Source organism: Bos mutus, unplaced genomic scaffold (assembly GCF_027580195.1).
Source record: "Bos mutus isolate GX-2022 unplaced genomic scaffold, NWIPB_WYAK_1.1 CTG262, whole genome shotgun sequence".
Lineage (NCBI taxonomy): Eukaryota > Metazoa > Chordata > Mammalia > Artiodactyla > Bovidae > Bos > Bos mutus.
Window position 1 is genome coordinate 121,089 of NW_027219764.1, and position 22,815 is coordinate 143,903.

A 22,815-nucleotide genomic window follows, 5' to 3' on the forward strand; every position below is an offset into this window, starting at 1 on the left:
TCTTGAGATGAGACTCCAGGACCTACCTGAGTAGTGCCCTGGTTCTCAGGCCTTTAGCCTCCCACTTGGAGTTACATCACGAGCTCCTCCTATTTTCAGTCCTAAGCACTGGCCTGAGTTATCAAGGGGATCTTTTGGTCCTCTCCTTTAGAGAGAGCAGACCATGAGACTCCTCCATCTCTGTAGCCTCTTTGAACTCTGTAGCCTCTATTCACATAATAATCCATCTTAATGCATATACACAGCATTCTTGACTGGCATTCCTTTGAACTGCTCAGATCCTGTTACTCTAGGACATTTTTCTAGAATAAATGTACCCCAACTGCAGGTGCTTAAACCTCAGGATGTGGAAGTGAGAGTTGATTATGAACTCTAAGATGTATATAGGAAGTATTTTTGACAACAGGCTGATATGTTAATGATCAAACATGCTACTATTCTTCTCTGAATAGGGAGAAACAGTAGGTGTTATGGGAATAATGTCACTCTCCCAAAGACATGACCTACTCCCACACTCTGTAAGCTGCCAGTTAGTTACTGCCGGGTGGGCCAAGGGGGTCCTCAGGCATCTGGGGAGAAAGCAGTCCTGGTATCATCTTTCCTTTCCATTCATGTTGAGCTGGGTCCTCAGGCATCTGGGGAGAAAGCAAGCAATTAGGTCTGAGAAATCAGGGTGGCAGCTGAGCTAAAGTTGTGAGATAAGTGATTTGCCCAAAGACAAGGTCCTACTAACCACCTCCTGAAGGTCAGTACCCAGAATGACCTGTCTCATTTTGGCCTGGCACTACCTCTCTGCATCACCTGCAAACCACCTGCAGTTTGTATGATCTCTGGCTCCTGCTCCACTATGATCCTCTCAGAATTATGCATTTCTTAAATATTAACTAACTTATCGGGAGCAAAAGGCAATCTTTTAGGGACCAGTGATTTCAGACAAGTTCATCGTGTTCAGGAATCTGGTAAGCACAGAGCTTTTCTCTCTGTCTCTTTCCCGAACTTTCTGTTTTCATTTTTCTTTACTGGCCACACTGCACAGGTTGTGAAATTTACTTCCCCCACCAGGGGTCAAACCTGGACTTTCAGCCCCAAAAGAGAAGAGTCCTAACCACTGGATCACCAGGGAATTCCTCAGACCTTGTCTTGCAAATAGCTCGGGTCTGAGGTGGTGTCCCTTCTTTAATGCCCTCTTCACTTACCTATTTTCTTAGTCATCTGACATAGCTTTCCCTTCCTAAGGAAGAACCCATGCCTTCCCTCACTGGATCCAAGCTGCCCCATCCAGAGATTTCTAGTGTGTTGTCTCTGTTCCTTCCCCTTGATTTCCGAGGTGAAGTGATACCACAGCTCAGGATAGAAACACAAAGGACCCAGTGTGCTTGACATGCCAGTGTTGTGTTCACTGTTTCCCAGGCAGCGGTCCACCCTCACCTGAGCGTCTGGTCCAGGCAGGTTCAGACAAGGAGGGAGAGTCCAGATAGACAGACTGGAGATGGTGCAGCTTAGAAACTGAGGGGGGGATCCAAAAACTTCCTGCTGCTGCTCCTCACGGGCAGACTGTGAATGGGGGAGAGACGGGGTCTCTGCACGTTGCTCCTCTGACCCAGGAGAGGAGCAAACGTGGCCAGGATGGACAGATGCCAGATCCAGGTGACTTGCACCTCCTGGATGCAGTCCAGCTGCACCATATTCAGGACCTTTGTGATACTGTCCAGGGGCATTGCAGAGATCATCTGCTTCTTACAGCACAGGTGTGTTCAGGCTTTTCTCTGTGCCACCCACCTGGGGAGGTAGGAGAGGAAGTTATCCAGGGTCCTTTTCTTCAGACAAAGGTCTGTGTATCCTTTAAGGGAGCCAAGGCCTGCTGTGTCCTTGAGCTCTGCTCCACCACTGGTGCCATTCCTGAGTGTGAGCCCCCTTGAGTGCTGGCTCCAGACCACACGCTCCAGAAATTCTGGCCAGTATTCCATGAATCTAGCACCTGCAGTTTGCACCTCCTATGAGGACCAGGAGATTGACAGGGATGCATTACCATCCACACAGACTGCAGCCACAGACTCAGAAATAGACCACAGACTGCCCTCTCTATTTCCCTCACGTCTCTCTCGTCACCTGCTTCCTCACCAGCTCCCCTCTGTGCCTCTCTGTTCTCCAGCTCCCTTTCTCCCCCTTTCCTCTCCAGGTCTCCACTTCTAGTAGGATTAGGCCTCATGGGAAGGAGATGGGGCATGTTCTCTCAACCTCCCTTGCATCTTAGGCACCCTTACATATCAGGAAGGCATTTCTCACACTGAGCCAAGGCCTCTAAGCCTCTCCATTGCCACCCTCAGAGCCCTCGGGTCTGTCCATGGGTCGCCGAATTGGCCCACCCCAGAAGTCTCTTCCGGGATGCCCAGGACCCTATCAAGCTACCTGGATCTTGTTCCCCTGGAGTGAACCTTCTGGGCCAGCAGGACGTCAAGTGCTTCCAGCCCTGCTCATAAGGGACCCACATGAGGCAGGGCAATGAGGCCCTCCAGAGGGAGGCAGACAAAGGGACAGGCTTGCACCGTGATCCCAAGGTCTTGATGTGTCTACCATGGGTTGCATCCATGAAGAGGGGTGGGAAGAGCTCCCTGGGCAGAAACTCCAGATAAGAATAGACCAAGGCATCTTCCCTGAGCAGGTGCATTCTCTCCAGGTCCAGGAGCCTACGGGGGTTCTGAACACTCATCCTGACTCTGCTTCAGGAGGAATCCTGTGGAAAATGCCAGTGAGCATATCATCCATGTCAGGCCAAGCAGGAGCAGACCTAAGACAATCTCCCAACCCTTCAGAGGAATCTACTCAGGACTAAGCACTGCTCTGGCAGGGGTGGACGTGCCTGTTAGGCCACATGCCATTCAGGCCTCAAGGGCACAATGATATAGCTCTTTCCCTACTGGATTCAGAACAAGCCTCTCACAAGTACCAATCCGGAGGAATGGCAACCACCAGCCCATTCAGTTCATACAGTGCTTGGATTAATCCAAGTCCCACCTGGAAGTGGGTAGCAGGAATTCTGAAAACCCACTCCAGTCTTTATGAGGGAATGACGTCAGAGCATCATTTAGAGCCCTAAATCAATACGAGGAAGGTCATGTGGACCAACGCAGCCTCCATCCTCAGTTACCCCTAACATGAATGCCATGTGTGTCAGAACTGTGTAGGTGAAACTCATGAAACACAACTCCAAAAAGATATTTTAAATACATATGTTACATGTCTTTACAAGATATTTTAAAATGATAGAAGTTAAAGCACTAATTAAAATGTTTGAGTTCAGGCAAAACTACACTGAGAGGCAAAATTAAACCTGAAACGTGTTCATTGGAAAGAACTGATTTTTTTAACAACTCTCTCCTTCACTAGGGATACATGGCACCCTTCAAGATTAGCTAACCACTGGTAAGAGAAGAGAAGGCTTCCTTCATAGCTCAGTTGGTAAATCATCTGCCTGCAATGCAGGAGGCCCTGGTTCGATTCCTGGGTCAGGATGATCCCCTGGAGAAGGAAATGGCAACCCACTCTAGCATTCTTGTCTGGAGAATCCCATGGACAGAGGAGCCTGACAGGCTACAGTCCATGGGATCGCAAGAGTCGGATACCACTTGGCGACTAAACCACCACCACCAGTAAGAGAAGAGCATCCTTATATGAGGGTGGAAACTTACTGCTCTAATGTGCCTGGTGGGGTGCTCACAATTCAAACCCTGTGAGAACCCCTCTGATGTCTCCAGAGCCAGGAAATTCTGCACCTCTTCTCCAGTGCTTGAGACTTTTATAAGTCTTTTTGTTCTATCATCCCTCTGTCCCACTGCTAACCCAACTGGAACAGTATATCTGATTAGATTACAGAGGGACCATTGGATTGACCCTGATTGGATCATCGTACTTCTCTAGATTAGTTGATTGAATCATATACACATCACCAAACAGAGACTGATGGAGTGGTCAGGTAATCAAGGACCTGTTCACTGATTCACTTCACAAATATTTACTGTATTCTACTAATATGGACAGTTATATTCTTGTGGATCAAGCATGAAAGGGATTATTGATTCCTGCCCTTGGCCAAGAAAGAACAAAAGTTGACAGAATCATTGTTGGGGGAATTTTGGTCAAGTCAAAATTAGCAAAATGTCCTTGAGTTAAAACAGCTCATGAAAGCAGTGGTGTTGTCATCAAAGAAAACAAAATACACTCATTCTTGTATGAGATTTTCACTCAGGTGTTATGTAGGAAACACAGGAGATTCTAAGCCTATTTGGGCAGCAAGGGAGGAGCTTTGGGGGATGTGATTGGTTTTCCAGGCCTAAGCCAAGCCTTCTCTGAAGGTAGACAGGTCAAAACCTCAGTGAGAGTAAGAGTGGTTCTGGACAGTTTGGAGCTGAGCATTCCTAAAGGGACATCATGAATGATCACAACAATGGAAAATAAAGATTTCTTTTTCATTTTTATATTTTGAGAAACAGGGAAATTTAAATACACTACTCTGGGTGATATTAAGATAGCAAAAGAAGGCTTCCCTGTGATTCAGTCATAAAAAATCTGACTGCCAATGCAGGAGACATGGGTCTGATCCCTGGTCTGGGAAGATCCCATATGACATGAGGCATATAAACCCACTTGCCACAACTGTCGGAGAAGGCAATGGCACCCCACTCCAGTACTCTTGCCTGGAAAACCCATGGACAGAGGAGCCTGGTAGGCTGCAGTCCATGGGGTCGCTAAAAGTCGGGAACGACTGAGCCACTTCACTTTCACTTTTCACTTTCATGCATTGGAGAAGGAAATGGCAACCCACTCCAGTGTTCTTGCCAGGAGAATGCCAGGGAAGGGGAAGCCTGGTGGGCTGCCCTCTCTGGGGGTCGCACAGAGTCGGACACGACTGAGGCGACTTAGCAGCAGCAGCAGCATTAGCCACAACTGTTGAGTCTGTGCTCTAAATCCTGGGAGCCGAAACTACTGAAAGTCAAGCACTCTAGAGTTTGCTCTGCAACAAGAGAAGCCACCTCCGTGAGAAGCCTGCACACCACGACTAGAGAGCAGCCCCTTGCCCCAGCTAGAAAAAAGCAGGAACAACAGTGAAGACCCAAGGCCACAAAAAGAAATGCAATAAATTTCAAGGAAAAGAGAGAGGCTCAGAGGAAACACTGTCACCTTAGAGGCTGTTCTTTCCCAGAGAGTTGAGATCAGCACAGCACACTGAGGGTGGGCACTGCGGGCTCTTTGGGAACTTGGAATCAGAGAAGAAATGAACCTGCTTCAGTCCCCAATAACCCTGCCATCCAGAGGTTTTCTTTTGTTTTTTTTTTTTTGTTGTTGTTGTTCTCACTGAGGACACTTTCCAGATGGCTATTTCCCCCTCCATTTTTCAGGGGTCTTAGAAGTCAAATAAATCATAATTTCACTGGCCCCTTTTCTACTGCATTTAGATGATTATTGTTTCCTCAGACCTAGCTAAATCCACACAGATTCTGATCAAGTTGACACCATTAGGCCCAGAAATAAAATTCTGCTATTTCTCTTCATAAATACCAACATCTTTTCTGCACTTAATACCGAAGCTCTTATGGTGTTAGCATACTACCTCGTTCAGGGATGACTCCCACTTTGAGACACATCATACAAGGATTTCTTTGAAGTTGAATGTCACATGCAAAGGGAGACCTTTTCTCCATCTATAAGAATTTTCCATGCCTGTCACGCACCCCAGTTTTTTGATGCCTGAACAATTCTTATACACCTCTGACCACCAAGGTGAAGACTCCCTGAAGGGTGTTCTCTGTCTGAGTCACTTTGGGGAAGATTGCTTTCACCATATTTCTCTCATGACCTTTACATAAAAAGCATTAAAATGGATTCTACTCATGACATTTTAAACATAAACATGATGAAAAAAAAATATATATTTGTGTAACTGAGTCACTTTGCCTTACAGTTAAGATGAGACACAATAATTTAACTAAAACTATTTATAATTGTGTGTTTAAATTGTGTTTATTTTTAATTGTGTGTTTAAGTAAAAACACAATGATTTAACTATAGTTCAACAAAAACTGTTTTTAAAAAAACCTGGGACTTCTGAGGTGGTCCAGAGTTTAAGAATCTATCTTACAGTGCAGGGGATGCCAGTTCAATCCCTGGCCCAGGAATATGTCTCATGCCACAGGGCAACTAAGCCCATGAGCAGCAACCATGAGCCCATGTGTAGCAACAAGTTAAGCCTGTGGACTGGAGCCTGTGCTCCAAAACGAGAGACACCACCACAAGGAGAAGCCCGAGCCCTGCGATGAAGAGCAGCTGTGTGCACCACAGCTAGAGAAAGCTATGCAGCAAGGAAGACCTAGCACAGCCAGAACAAAATCAATCAATCAATCAGAAAATTAGTCTCTGAAGAAAGCTCATGGGCTGATATGGAGCTCTGCCACAGTGGCCAGATTCCAAGTTGGTCATTCTCGGGTATGCGGGAATCTGGGGGATATGCAGAAGGACCTTTCCTGCCTGAGCTGTCATCATTGTGCCAAAGAAAATCAGAGACAGACATGGGGTTAAGTGCTGAAGACAAATTTTATTCAGCATGATGACAATAGACTGCCAAATGGGCTTCTTTTGACATTCCTCCAGAATTTGGCTTCTCTAGCTCCCCTGTGGACTTGATGAATTACTGCCACCAGACCACAATTGATTTTCACTAATCATTATTTAATTTGTTCTAACTTGTTTTCAAATGGTTTATGTCTTGTGTCTCTTCGCTGTATTATGAATTTATAAATGTAACGAGCTATATACCTTATAGCCCATCTACTTTATAAAATAGTGTCTCCTGCACTACCCAAGGGGAACCCAGGCTTCTAACACAGTTAAATATCTTGAGGCTATCAATCACATTTAAAACCACATAGAGAATATTTGTAATAGTACATATCTAGATATGAGAAGAGGGAACAGGGAAAAATATTTTCTGCATCATTATAGACTAGTAAGACAGGAGATCCAGAGAATCATAAGAAATATTTTATAATGAATCTGCAGCTGATTGAGGGAGACAGTAGGGAGCTGAGAATAAAAATGGCCAACTATAAGTTATATGGTGTAAAGACATTTTATTATACATCTTGATATGCTGATGTCAAAACATGCTCTACTAGTCTTCCTCGATAGGGAAGAACAATAGTAGGTATGGGAATAAAATAAAACTCTTATTGACATGACCCAGCTTTCAAAAGACATGCTTCTGAAATATACTTCTGGTATAAACATAACAAAACCATATTTCATGCCTGTATGATTTTAGTATTTTTCTGATAGGAATATGCATGTAAGTACCCACTCTTGACAGGATGTGCTATTGAGGACCACTGAGTGTATTTCCTTTGCTATTTGTATTAACCACCAGAACTAAGTAAGGAAACCATGAAGAAAAAAGATAACTAGGGAATGATGGAGTTTCAGATCATACACAACAGAGGGCTTCCACTCCACCAGGAACTGGAGATCCATGAGATGTAAATACAGAAAGCAGAATAATATCATGGATGGCATTTATCATTTACACTGAAGGTCTCTTTATTTCTGATCATTTCTACAAGTGTGCATACAGAAATAACTGGAACATGTGTGTCTCAGACTGAATCTTCCAGGAACTCAGTTTCATATTTGACTCTATAAACACATATCTAAAAAAGTCACATCAATTCCTCAAGTCAACACTCCCTTTTCGAATCCTGCACCCCTGCTGGATCAGGTTTTTCAATCACACTGAGCTTATATCAGAAACCAGGGCTGTGTTTTCCCTTCATAATGGATGTATGACCTAGATTTCAGTTTTCAAGTGTCCAGAAGAAAGCTTCTGATAGAAGCAACCGACTACACAGTGTATTACAGAATTATGTGTTGGGACTCAGATGACCACACATGTCATCACCACAGTAAGGACAGGGGCTGGGGCTAACCCAAATCTTCCTGGGACGTTCTAAGTATGTAAGGATCACCCTCAGCTTAGCCTTTATCTGAGCAAATCTTTCCCGGTGAAGGACACCCAGAGAGCTGTAACTCTCCCGAGGGGCTGGATAAAGCTCTAGATTTAAATCAGGGAGCCTGTCAGTATGACGCAGGACACTCTCCAGGACAGCCATGGAGATGAGGTTTCCGCACATGGTGAGGACCCTAAGCTGGGAGCAGCAGCTCAGGGCAGGCAGAAAGCCCATGAGGTGGACGTCCGTGATCCCACACAGGTTTAAGTCCAGTTCTTCCAGAGTGCCTGCAACTTTCTCCAGCAGAACTTGAAGGAGCTTGGGATTAAAGTCGGTCAGGGTGACGCCACTAAGATTCAGGCCCTTCAGCTGACAGATTTTTGGACACCAGGACAGATGGGTCAGGTCTGATTCTGTAAGCAGGCAGTTGGTGATTGAGATGTTGTCCAAGGGGGTCTTCAAGCACCTGGGGTGGAGGGGGGGAAGAAGCAATTAGATGAGGGAAAGCAAAGTAGCAGTTGAGTTCCAGAGGAGGACTCAATGATTGGCCCAAAGCTGATACAGTTCAAATTCCAGAATGTCCAGTCTCATTCTAGGCTGAGTCCTGCCATTTTCTTAGTGTGACTGGATCACATTCACATGATCTTGAAAGCCGTCTTTCCTCATCTGTCAAGCAGAGTACAGTACACTCTACTTCCTTAGCAGGATGAATAGACATAATGGAATGCACTAGAACATGATCAGAGGAGAGCATGACACAAAGTGTCCATCAGGGTGGACATCACTGAGTGTAAGTTCTGGGAGATGAGGTAAAAAATGCTTTTCATTTAGATCGCCACTCTGTGGGTGAGCTGCTGGTCATATACCTCTGGCCAGGTGAGGCTCTTGGCATACATGCAGAAAGGGGCTGCCGGTCTTTAGGGACCCCAGCCCTATGACATCTACAAACTTTCTATCACTTTTTACATTCTTTTGGCTCTGCTTTGCTACCATCATCTCCAGAACCATGCATTTCCCATATATTAATTACCTTATATGCAGCAAAAGGCCACCTGTTACTGACTTGGACTTTAAAACAGGCTCCTTGTGGTCACAGGTTAGTGACCACAGAGTTTCTTTTCACAACGCTCAGGCTGATGTGATTTTCCCTCTTCAATGCCCCCTTTGCTTACCTATACATAAATCTTCAGAACACAGAAATCTCTCCCCCAAGAAGAAATCACATACACACTTGCACTAGATCTAGGCCCCCTAACTTGTGGGTTCCCAACATGGCGTCCCTTTCCAGAGCTTCTTTAACCGATTCCCCCCACCTGGATTGCTGTGCTTCTGTAATACTGCGTTTCATGGTGGAGCAGCAGATGAGACACTTCCCTTGATATTCTACCATTGTGTCCACTGTTAATCAGCTACTGGCAGAGCCTCACCTGAGCATTTGGTCCAGACAGCCTTCAAGGAAGAATGGAGCTTCCATGCGGAGGTCCCGGAGGTTCTGCAGCCAGAGGATCTGAGAGGTCAATTGCAGAAGATCCTGATGGTCCTGCTCCTCCACAGCAGACCCACGAATGCGGGAGAGAATGAGACACTGAACATTGCTCATCTGACCCAGGAGAGGAGCAAACTGGGCCAGGGTGGACAGCTTCTGGGTGAAACTCAGTTTCACCATCTGTACACAGTCCAGCTTCACCATCCTGAGAACTGTCTTCATATTTTCCTTGGACATTGAAATAATCTTCATCTTCTTACAGCACAGGTGTATGGAGGCTTTTCTCTGCTCCAACCACCTGAAGAGGTAGGTAAGGAATTTCTCCAGGGGCTTTTTCGTAAGACAAAGTTCTATGTACACTTCTAAGGGAGTCAAGGGGTGCCTTTTCCTGGACATGTCCTCAGCCACTGGAACCAGCAGTGAGCTGGAGGGCATGTGGCCCTTGCCTCCAGACCACATGTTCCAGAAGTCCTGGCCGGTATTCCTTAAGTCCAGCACCCGCAGCTTGCCCCTCCTGTGGGGAAACAGCAGATGGGTGGGGTGAGATTATTCAAAATCCACACTGAATGAACCCACAGCCTGGATGGAATGTTCAGGCAACATTCCATCTCCCCATGTGTGCTCTTACTTCACAGTCCTGCTCTCACCTGCTGTTCTTTCCTTTCTTGCTCCCTCTCCCCCAGTTCTTTTTCTCTTCCATCCTTCCTATTATATATTTGTAAGGGATTTCCCAAAGTGATCTCAGCAATTCTTCTAAAAAAGCCTCTGAGCTTTTTCAGAAGCCTCTGGTCACCACTTGGTCATCCACTCTGCCTGGCACCATGTGTCTCTTCCAGGAATCCAAGACCCTGCCAGGCTCCCTGGATCTGACTCACCTGGGGTGAACCTTCTGGGCAAGCAGGACATCAAGGCCTTCCAGCACTGCTTGTAAGGTTCCTTGGTGAGGCTTTTGCATCAGGCTTCCCAGAGGCAGGCGGGCAAAGGGCCAGGCTGGCACCATAGCCTTCAGGGTCTCCCTGTGTCGGCCAAAGACGGCAGCCATGAAGAGTGGTGGGTAGAGCTCTGTGGGCAGAAACTCCAAAGTAGAGATGGCTAAGGGCTCATCTCTCAGCAGGCCAATTGCTGCCAAGATCACAAGTCTGGGAGGGTTGTGAACACTCATCCTGACTCTTCTCTGAATTGAATCCTGGGAAACTGCAAAGAGACAAGACATCCTTCTCAGAACAATCATAACCATCAGGGTAGTCTCTCTCCCCACACTTCAGAGAAATCAAATCAGGGCCACAGTCATTGCTCTGGCAATGATGAATCAGAATGGAAGACTTCGGTGTGTCTGGATTCCAGTCTGGGTTTGTGTCCCTAAGGCCAGAGCTCTCCCCATCCTGCCACTAGAGCAAGAATCTAACAAGTTGCAGGAAGGAAGAAAGCCAACTGGAGGCTCATCTGTTTCCATCCACTGCTTTCCTTAATGCATGTCCCTCTTGCACATCTGTACCAGGAGACTGAAAAAGCTGACTCTCTTTGTTTTTATGGTGGAAAAAAAAAAAAAAAAAAAAAAAGAATTATTGCTTAAAGCCCAAACTATGGGGACAGGAGTTCATGTAGAACACAGCTTCCATCCTCAGTTCCCAAAGTCAACTTAGCTGGGAAAGATTAAGGAGATACTTGTAAAGGGAATGCCATTTGTGTATAGAGTAAAAACCTTAAATGTCAAGAAACAGCATGTCAAACAGATGTCTTTAAAAAGAAAAACTGCTGGTTAAGACTTTTAAATACTATAAACCAAAGCACAAATCAAAATGTTTAGAATGGAAGCAAAAGTATACCTTGAGGCAGAAAGATAGATTTAAATTTAACCTAAAGAAGAGAAAAAGTAAACTCTCCATGCCATGTCAAACTGCATTATATCATTCATTGCATGCTGGCCATTGGCAGAACATCCCTCACTGAGGTTAACTCACCAGGTCTGATGTGGTCGGGGTTGGGGTGCTGCTCAGACCTCAGACTTGGTGGAGAACACAAGGAGTGACTCCAGAGCGAGAAGTTTCTGTGTCTATTCTTTGGTGCTGGGGCATTTTATGGAACTTTTTTAACCACATCTTCTCTCCTTTCAACTGCTAACTTCCAATCAGTAGGCATTACCTGATTGGATTCCAGAGCATCCCTCAGGTTCATCCTGATTGGGTTACTGCCAGTCTCCAGATGAACTGATTGAGTCAGATCATCATTCATGAAAGAAAAAGAATTGGGGGAGGGGGAATCTAGGACTTATTCAGTGATTCACTATATAAAATTGATTGAGTTTTGTTAATATGGCCACTGAAATAAAAAGATGCTTACTCCTTAGAAGAAAAGTTATGACCAACCTAGACAGCATATTAAAAAGTAGAGACATTATTTTGCATGAAATGTTCCCTTGGTATTTCTAATTTTCTTGAAGAGATCTCTAGTCTCTCATGCCCTATTATTTTCCTCTATTTCTTTGCATTTTTCACTTAAAATGGATTTCTTATCTCTCCTTGCTGTTTTCTGGAACTCTGCATTCAGATGGATATATTTTTCCTTTTCTCCTTTGCCTTTCAGTTCTCTCTTCTCTCTCTCTCTTTTTTTTTTTTTTCCAGCTATTTTTAAGGCCTCCTCAGACAACCATTTTGCCTTTTAGCATTTCTTTTCTTGGGGATGGTTTTGATCACCACCTCCTGTACAATGTTACAAACCTCTGTCCACAGTTCTTCAAGCACTTTATCTATCAGATCTATTCCCTTGAATGTATTTGTCACTTCCACTGTATAATCATGAGTCTTCCCTGATAGCTCAGTTAGTACAGAGTCTGTATGCAATGCAGGAGACCCAGTTCCATTCCTGGGTCCGGAAGATCCACTAGAGAAGGGATGGGCTATCCACTCCAGTGTTCTTGGGCTTCCCTTGTGGCTCAGCTGGTAAAGAAATTACTTGAAATGTGGAAGATCTGGGCTTGATCTCTGGGTTGGGAAGATACCCTGGAGAAGTGAAAGGCTCCCACTCCATTATTCTGGCCTGGACAATTCCATTGACTGTATTGTCCATGGGTCTCAAAGAATCGGACACAACTGAGTGACTTTCACGTTTTTGATTTAGGTTAGACCTGAATGGCCTAGTGGTTTTCCCTACATTCTTCAATTTGAGTCTGAATTCGGCAAGAAGTTCATGATCTGGCCACAGTCAACTCCCAGACTTGTTTTTGCTGGCTATATAGAGTTTCTCCATTTTTGACTACAAGGAATATAATCAACCTGTTTTGGTATTGACCATCTGGTGATATCCATGTGTAGAGTCTTCTCTTGGGTTAATGGAAAGGGTGTTTGCTATGACAGGTGTGTTCTTTTCACAACACTCTGTTAGCCTCTGCCTGCTTCATTTTGTACTGCAAGGTCAAACTTGTCTGTTACTCTTGACTTCCTACATTTTCATTCTAGCCCCCTATGATGAAAAGGTCATCTTTTTTTGTTTTTAGCTCTAGAAGGTCACATAGGTCTTTATAGAACCGTTCAACTTCAGTTTTCAGCGTTAGTGGTTGGGGCATCAATTCAGTTCCGTCACTCAGTCGTGTCTGACTCTTTGTGACCCCATGGACCGCAGCCAGGTTTCCCTGTCCATCACCAACCCCTGGAGCTTTCTCAAACTTATGTCAATCACTGGACATGTCCATGGTTGGGGCATAGACTTGGATTATTTTAATGTTGAATGGTTTGCCTTGGAAAAGAGCCGAGATCATTCTGTCATTTTTGAGACTATACCCAAGTACTGCATTTCAGACTCTTTTGTTGACTATGAAGGCTATTACATTTCTTCAAAGAGATTCTTTCCCATAGTAGTAGATATAATGGTCATCTGAATTAAATTCGCCCATTCCTGTCATAGCTGAAGGGATGAGAAGGACTCCTCCAATTGTCAGATCACATAATGTTGGAAAAGGCTGTGATGTTAGTGGAAATGTGGAAATTTCAAAATTCAAGGTGCTGATGTTCCTCTGGGATCACAGTTACTATGAGATCAAAAAGAAGAATGTTTTAAAGTTGAAATGAATTTTCTGAAAATAACTCAAGGCCTGATATGGAAGCTAAAAATCTGGTCAGACTCCAAACTGGTCATCCTTGAGTATGTGGGAAATCTGGGGGATACTTGTAGAACGCTTCCTGCCTGAGCAGTAATCAGCTGAGGGAGTTGTTTCCAAGGAAAATAAGAAACAGAAACAGGTGTAAGTGGCTACATCAAATTTTATTTAGGACAATGATAATACAGATAAGGATACCCTAGCATCTCAGGTCATCCAACTTCAACAGATACAGGTGATAGGGACTCACAATTCAGAAGCAGTGTGTTTCTTGGCTGGTAATTTCCTATGAGGAGGAATCAGGTCTGCAAAGGATCTTGGCTGAACCAAACAAGTAGATTTTTTGCTGAGGGCAGCCCAGATGAACTGGATACTAATAGTGGGCAGTGAGGAAGTTTGATCAGATTCTTGGGGAGACCAGATATCAAGATCAGATCAGATCAGATCAGTCGCTCAGTCGTGTCCGACTCTTTGCGACCCCATGTATTGCAGCACGCCAGGTCCTTGTCCATCACCAACTCCCGGAGTTCACTCAGACTCACGTCCATCGAGTCAGTGATGCCACCCAGCCATCTCATCCTCTGTCGTCCCCTTCTCCTCTTGCCTCCCTCCCAGGATCAGAGTCTTTTCCAATGAGTCAACTCTTCGCATGAGGTGGCCAAAGTACTGGAGTTTCAGCTTTAGCATCAGTCTTTCCAAAGAAATCCCAGGGCTGATCTCCTTCAGAATGGACTGGTTGGATCTCCTTGCAGTCCAAGGGACTCTCAAGAGTCTTCTCCAACACCACAGTTCAAAAGCATCAATTCTTCGGCCCTCAGCCTTCTTCACAGTCCAACTCTCACATCCATACATGACCACAGGAAAAACCATAGAACTAACATCCAAAAAAGATGTCCTTTTCATTATAGGGGACTGGAATGCAAAAGTAGGAAGTCAAGAAACACCTGGAGTAACAGGCAAATTTGGCCTTGGAATACACAATGAAGCAGGGCAAAGACTAATAGAGTTTTGTCAAGAAAATGCACTGGTCATAACAAACACCCTCTTCCAACAACACAAGAGAAGACTCTATATATGGACATCACCAGATGGTCAACACCAAATCAGATTGATTATATTCTTTGCAGCCAAAGATGGAGAAGCTCTATACAGTCAGCAAAAACAAGACCAGGAGCTGACTGTGGCTCAGACCATGAACTCCTTATTGCCAAATTCAGACTTAAATTGAAGAAAGTAGGGAAAACCACTAGACCATTCAGGTATGACCTAAATCAAATCCTTTATGATTATACAGATATCAAGAGTGGGTTTTTTGCTGAACTGACTTAGAATTATTATTCAAACTGGATTTTACAAGGAAGCCGTCTGATAATTCGAGGAGAAGGATCATGAGCCTGAATAAATTTTGGTGAAACAATGCTTTCCCTGCCTCACTTGTGTAACCCAGTGAGCAGGTGCATCTAGCGGGGACTCGGTAGACATTCTCCCTCAGTTCCACTTGCCATCTTCTCCTACACTTTCCTTTGGAGACAATTATTTCACTTGCCATGTCAGTAAACAAAGGTTATTGCAGCCCAAAGGCCGTCATCCACTGCAGCCCCAAGACAGTGTGCCCTGAGGGCAGTTCAAGGAGGAGAAGAAGTCAGTGTCCTGAGGTGGCACCATGAACGTCACATGGATGACTTTAATAAGACCAGACTCCTGCCTCTTTCCATACAGAGAAAAAGAAAAAGAAAAATTTCCTGGTGGTCCAGTGATTAAGAATCCACCAGTCAGTGCAAGGGATACAGGTTAGATCCCTGGTCTGGGAAACTCCCACAGGCTGCAGAGCAACTAAGCCCAAGCCCCACAAGCACCGGACTGGGGCCTGGGAGCCGTGACTACTGAAGCACACACACCCTGGCACCATGCTCTGCAATGAGAGAAGCCACCAAAATGAGAAACCAGTGCATTTCTACTAGAGAGTGGCCCTTGCTGGCCACAACAAGAGAAAGGCTGTGCTTAGCAAGGAAGACCCAGAACAGCCAAAATAAGTAAATTTTAAAATTAGAGAAATCAATAAATAAAATTTAAAATGCATGAAACTTAGTGAGATGTATCATTTTTATCATGTGCAATAATTCTTTGATATTTTCTGATTTTTTTAACACCAAATGATCTTATATACTGTAAGGTAAGGTAAGTCACCTCAGTCATGTCTGACTCTGTGCGACCCATCAGGCTCTCCTTATAACTTTTTTTTTTTTTCCTCCTTATAACTTTTGAACAGTTCCTTAGAGCTATCTGAGAAGCCACCTTTCTGCCTATACTCTGTAGTCACCAAATAAAACATATTTCTCACCTTTTAGGTTGTGTATTTGTCATTTGATATGCTCTTCTGAGACCTTTTCCCAACACACATGTCCTGGCCCCACTCACCTGAGTTCCAGGAGTTACATGGAAACTGCCAATGAAAACATTAGCCACCCCCTGAAAGTAGAGAGAGATTTTATTTGGTAGCAGTGTTTAGGACCCAAGCCCAGGAGACAGAATCTCAGTTGCTCTGAGAAAACTGCTCCAAGAAGGCAGGAGGGGGAGTCATGTGATAAAATTTGTAAAAAGGGAGAAGGCAGTCTGAACATCAAAGATTGTTGTTGTTCAGTCACTCAGTCTGACTTTGCAATTCCAGGGGCTGCTGTAAGAAAAATCAGATTTCAAGTGAAGGAATTTAGCATACTGCATATGGGAAGATGCAAGCCTCTGGGCTCACTGAATTCATTCCTTTCATATGCACCTCAGCTCTCTGGGGCCAAATCCTGTTTCCTTGTTCAACTTAAGGAGTGGTAGATGCCCCAGATGGCTGCTTCTTTCACCCCCTGAGCTCCTCAGAGATCACCATGGGGAGCAGTGACATCTGTTGGATTGGAGGTCTGGGAGCCCTCATTCACATTTGGACGCCAGAAATCTCTGGTGACTGTGTCATTTCTTGTTTATTGAAATGGCAAGAGATGTCTTCATTTCACAAAACTTTCTGTACCTTCTATTCAATAATATTGTGAAAAAAAAAATGCTCTAAATATAATGTCTACATCCTAAAGGAAATCAGTCCTGAATATTCATTGGAAGGACTGATGCTGAGGCTGAAACACTAATACTTGGGCCACCTGATGCAAAGAACTGACTCATCTGAAAAGACCCTGATGCTGGGAAAGATTGAAGGCAGTAGAAGGGGACGACAGAGGATGAGATGGTTGGATGGCATCACCGACTCAACAGACATGAGTTTGAGGAATCTCCGGGAGTTAGTGATAGACAGGGAGGCCTGGTGTGCTGCAGGCCGTGGGCTCACAAAGGGTTGGACACGACTGAGCAACTGAACTGAACTGAACTGAACTATTAAAAATATCCTTGGAAATCTTTCGACTCAAAATTTTATTGATCTACATATTTTTTTAAAGAAACAATTCTTGTTCATTTATGGTTAAAATCAGTTTATAAATCACATTTGTTTTTTGAGTCTTCTAAGCAAGTACAATATTTTTAAATTACCCACATGACTTCTTAAAAATAGTATATTGCCTCAATTAACTTTAGAGTGTTTTCTATATAAACCACTGTGCAAATATTTATACTCAATGATATTACCGGAAGACACAGTTTTTTAAATATTTATTTATTTAATTATTTGGCTGCCCTGGGTCTTAGTCATGCACACAGGATCTTTGATCTTCCTTGTGACCCTGTGTGTGGGTATTGTGTGTGTGTGTGTGCCTGTATATGTTCAGTTTGCTCCAACTCTTTGTGACCCCATGGACTGTAGCCCACCAGGCTCCTCTGTCCATGGAATTTTCTAGGCAGGAGTACTGGAGTAGGGTGTCATTTCCTTCTCCAGGGGTTCTTCCCGACCCAGGGATAGAACCCATGTCTTCTGTGTCTCCTGCATTGGCAGGCAGATTCTTTGCCACTGGGCCACCTGGGGAATCGGAGGGATCATTCAGTTGTGGCATGCAAATACTTAGTTTCAGGATATGAAATCTAGTTTCTTGACCAGAGATTGAACCAGGGGGCTGCACTGGGAGCATGGAGTCATACCCACTGGATCACCAGGGAAGTTCCAGGACAGCAAGGTTTATTGAAAATTCTAAAGTATACAGTCCTGATTACAAAACGGATTTTTATTGTGAGGTGCTGTGGCCAGGGAAGCAGGTAGGGATTGAAAGTGGTTGATGCACAGTTTGGGGAAAAGAAACTAGAGACAGAATTAAAGTTTCAAAGATGGAACTGGGGGACTCAAGACTTCTTGGATCAAGAGCCCTGTTCTTTGGGGCCAGGTCACTTTTTTTTAGTGTCTTGGCACACAGAAAGTGTCTGTTGTGCTATGATTCAATCAGTCCTGTGTCCCTGATCACATCTCCCATTGCTATATTTTGCTTTTATTCTTTTCCCATGGGGTTTTTCTCATGGCTTAGCCAGAGCAACAGGTGGCTGACTATTAACCCCTGCACTCTGGTCTGATCTACAAGCAGCTGGCCTAGAGACCTGAGGCTCAGAATGTCTATCACTGAAGATGAATCCAGTCTCTCCTACTCCCTCCCATCCCCAGCCCCCACCCTCACCCCCACCCCCGCACTGGCTACTGGAACAGTCTGGATGAATCCTGACTCATTGGTAAGCACATGTAATATGTGAGTCCAGTTTCAGCATCCAGGTTTTTCTTTCCTCTGTTGTAAACAACAGTGGTTGAGTTCAAGGGATGAAGACTCATGCTATTCATGAGGAGGGAAAAGACTTAAAAAAAAAAAAAAAAATTGTGAAGTGCTTACATAATAATGAGCTCTTGTTCAACAACTCCAGAGCCCAGCCCTCAACAGGCAATATCTCATTTTGTGAAAGTCACTCAGTCATGTCTGACTCTTTGTGACCCCATGCACTATACAGTCCATGGAATTCTTCAGGGCAGAATACTGGAGAGGTTAGCCTTTCTGTTCTCCAGGGGATCTTCCCAACCCAGGGATTGAACCCATCTGAATTGCAGATGGATTATTTACCAGCTGAGGCTCCAGGGAAGCCTAAAAAATATGGAATGCTTCATGAATTTGTGTGTCATCCTTGTGCAGGGGCCATGACAAACTTCTCTGTATTGTTACAATTTCAGTATATGTGCTGCCAAAGTGAGAGCAAATATCTCTTTGGATCCTACTAAAAATCCCATAAACTGTACGTGCATCATTATATTCACTGTGGGGGAACCAAAGATCTGCCTAAGGTCCTCTAAGCCCTATATCCCCTTCCATCAGATCAGAAACAATTGCAGCCTCTGAATCCTTAGCAAGGAAACTTTTTATTTGTCTCCATTAGTTTAGACACACTGTGAGGGTTAAATTCATGTGTCAACTTCACTGTGAGTTGAGATGACCAGATCACAGGTCAAAGATAAACACTAGGAGAATCTGCAAGGGAACTCCTGGGAGAGATTAGCATCGAAATCAGTAACTGAGTCAAGACATCAGCCCTCACCAGTGTGGGTGGGCATCACTTTATCCTCTGGGGGCTTGGATGGAACAAAGACAACTGTTCGCCTTCTCTCTCTTCTTGGCCATGAATACTGGAGCTTCTAGCTCCTGAACCTGGAAACTCCAGTACATACACAAGTGGCTCCCTGGTTCTCAGATCTTTAGTTTTGACTTAGAGCTACACCATCACTTCCATTGCTTTTCAACCTTAAGATTAGGTCTGAATTATACCATTAAGTCAGAGAAGGCAATGGCACCCCACTCCAGTACTTTTGCCTCGAATATCCCATGGACGGAGGAGCCTGGTAGGCTGCAGTACATGGGGTCGTGAAGAGTCGGACACAAGTGAGCGACTTCACTTTCACTTTTCACTTTCGTGCATTGGAGAAGGAAATGGTAACCCACTCCAGTGTTCTGGCCTAGAGAATCCCAGGGACGGGGAAGCCTGGTGGGCTGCCGTCTATGGGGTCGCACAGAGTCGAATAGGACTGAAGAGACTTAGCAGCAGTAGCAGGATACCATTAAGAACAGAGCGCGGGGGCTGCGGCGGCACACAGAGCGTGGCGGAGAGGAGCTACCCCACGTCCGAGGTCAGGGGCATAAGCCAGGAGGACCATGCAAAGGGGCGGCGAACAAGAGAATTTACCCCATGTCCGAGGTCAGGGACTGTGGCCGGGAGGAGCTACCCCAAGTCCAAGGTCAGGATCGGCGGCCGAGAACGCCAGGCTGCGACACCACAGGAGCAGCCGAGAGGACTTACCCTGCGTCCGAGGTCAGGGGCAGCGGCCAGGAGGAGCTACCCCAACTCCGAGGTCAGGGGCAGCGGCCAAGAATGCCAAGCTGCGACAGTGCAAAAGCGGAGAGGAGCTACAGCCACACGAGGCCAGGGGTGGCGGCAGGGAGGAGCTACCCCCATGCCCAAGGCCACGGGCGGCGGGGGGAGGAGCAACCCCACGTCCAAGGAGCGGTGGCTGCGCAGGCCCAGGAGGGCCTAGAGGAGCTATTCCACGTCAAGGTCAGGAGGGGCGGCGGTGAGGAGATACTCCTCGTTTTAGAAAAGGCAGAGGAACCAGAGATCAAATTGCCAACATCCGCTGGATCATGGAAAAAGCAAGAGAGTTCCAGAAAAACATCTATTTCTGCTTTATTGACTATGCCAAAGCTTTTGACTGTGTGGATCACAGTAAACTGTGGACAATTCTGAAAGAGATGGGGATACCTGACCACATGACCTACCTCTTGAGAAATCTGTATGCAGGTCAAGAAGCAACAGTTAAAACTGGACATGGAACAACAGACTGGTTCCAAATAGGAAAAGGAGTACGTCAAGGCTGTATATTGTCACCCTGCTTATTTAATTTCTATGCAGAGTACATCATGAGAAACGCTGGACTGGAAGAAACACAAGCTGGAATCAAGATTGCCAGGAGAAATATCAATAACCTCAGATATACAGATAACACCACCCTTATGGCAGAAAGTGAAGAGGAACTAAAAAGCCTCTTGATGAAAGTGAAAGTGGAGAGTGAAAAAGTTGGCTTAAAGCTCAACATTCAGAAAACGAAGATCATGGCATCCGGTCCCATCACTTCATGGGAAATAGATGGGGAAACAGTGGAAACAGTGTCAGACTTTATTTTGGGGGCTCCAAAATCACTGCAGATGGTGACCGCAGCCATGAAATTAAAAGACGCTTACTCCTTGGAAGGAAAGTTATGACCAACCTAGATAGAATATTCAAATCAGAGACATTACTTTGCCAACAAAGGTCCATCTAGTCAAGGCTATGGTTTTTCCTGTGGTCGTGTATGGATGTAGAGTTGGACTGTGAAGAAAGCTGAGTGCCAAAGAATTGATGCTTTTGAACTGTGGTGTTGGAGAAGACCCTTGCAAGTCTCTTGGACTGCAAGGAGATCCAACCAGTCCATTCTGAAGGAGATCAGCCCTGGGATTTCTTTGGAAGGAATGATGCTGAAGCTGAAACTCCAGTACTTTGGCCACCTCATGCGAAGAGCTGACTCATTGGAAAAGACTCTGATGCTGGGAGGGATTGAGGGCAGGAGGAGAAGGGGACAACAGAGGATGAGATGGCTGGATGGCATCACTGACTCGATGGACATGAGTCTGAGTGAAATCCGGGAGTTGGTGATGGACAGGGAGGTCTGGTGTGCTGTCATTCATGGGGTCGCAAAGAGTCGGACACGACTGAGTGACTGAACTGAACTGAAGTGAATACCACTAAGATTAGGTCTGAATTATACCACAGCCTTTTCTAGTTCTCTAGGCAACAGATAGAAGATGGTGGGACTGTGAGTTCAGTTCAGTCACTCAGTCGTGTCCAGTTCTTTGAAACTCCATGGACTGCTGCACGCCAGGCTTCCCTGTCCATCATCAACTCCCAGAACCTACTCACTTAATGTCCATCGAGTTGCTGATTCGATCCAACCATCTCATCTTCTGTTATTCCCTTCTCCTCCTGCCTTCAATCTTTCACACCATCAGGGTCTTTTCCAAGGTGTCAGTTCTGTGCATCAGTGGCCAAAGTATTGGAGCTTCAGCTTGAGCATCAGTCCTTTCAATGAATATTCAGGACTGATCTCCTTTAGATGGACTGGTGGATCTCCTTGCAGTCCAAGGGACTCTCAAGAGTCTTCAACACCACAGTGGGACTATAGAGTCTGTAATCATGTCAGCTTCTTCTGAAACTATGTATGTGTCTGTACCAGGTGAATCTTGAACAACACCTGGTTCAACTGCTCAGGGTCACTTAGACAAAGATTTATTTTTTTAACAGTAGTTAAAAAAATCATATGTAGTTGACTGAATCTGAGGATGATGAACAGAGGATAGGGAGAGCTGACTGTGAGTTATATGTAATACATAACATATATTTCTTTTACATTTGAACATTCTGATGTCCAGACAAGCTACCCTTGACTTTTCTAATAGGGAGAGACTGGAACTGTAATGGAAACTATCAACCTATTCTGATATGATCAACCACCCAAACTGATATAAATCTAGAATGTGGTGTGGAAATAAAATCCATGTCAATTTTTTTTTTTTTTTACATTTTAGCATTTTACTAAAAAGACTTTGAATGTCTGGTCACAACTCAATTATATCTCCTCCTATATCATTCCTATAATCACTCCTATATCACTTCTATATATCACTCCTATAATTGATTATATAGATTATAACTCCTCCTCCCTGACAGGCATGGAGCAGTGAGAACCAGTCTCAATCTTGTTGGCAGTGTGCAAAACTTAACAGAACTGAGGACCTTGCCTTTGACAGTGAAGGACACACAAAGGCAAGAAACTGTGACTTATACACCGACTGATAGAAGCATGAAGAATACCCATGCCCAAGGTCATGGCCTGAGTCAGCAGGGAGAGCCCTGCAGAGAGCTCTTCATTCCAATAGTTCATCAGATGCTGTGTTACCCTCTGTGTGTATTAATCCACTGAACAGCCAAAGAAACAAGCAAGGAGGTAAGAGTTGCCCACAGGAGGCTTACATTACATGGTGGCTCAGATGGCAAAGAATTTACCTATAGTGCAGGAGACTGGGGTTCAAGCCCTGGATCGGGAAGGTCCCCTGGAGAAGGCAATCGTTACCCATTCCAATATTCTTCTCTGGAGAATCCCATGAACAGAAGAGGCTACTCTTTATGGGTCTTAAAGAGTTGGACACAATGGAATGACTAAGCACGCATGCACACACACACACAGAACAATATATCAT

The 22,815-nt window shown here is 44.9% G+C and overlaps 1 protein-coding gene and 1 non-coding gene across 2 annotated transcripts; both read right to left on the minus strand.

Moving 5' to 3' along the window:
* Positions 1-530: 530 nt before the first annotated feature.
* Positions 531-10,642, minus strand: LOC138986930 (PRAME family member 8-like). The gene is made up of 6 exons (XM_070366915.1): positions 10,356-10,642; positions 9,422-9,994; positions 8,013-8,460; positions 1,780-1,994; positions 1,548-1,704; positions 531-635 (listed from the first exon to the last, which is right to left on the minus strand). Exons 1-6 carry the CDS (start codon positions 10,640-10,642, stop codon positions 531-533), a joined length of 1,785 nt encoding a protein of 594 aa, XP_070223016.1.
* A 7,982-nt stretch (positions 10,643-18,624) lies between these two features.
* Positions 18,625-18,733, minus strand: LOC138986931 (U6 spliceosomal RNA). The gene has a single exon (XR_011463491.1). It is a non-coding gene; the product is annotated as a U6 spliceosomal RNA (small nuclear RNA).
* Between the last annotated feature and the right edge of the window lie 4,082 nt (positions 18,734-22,815).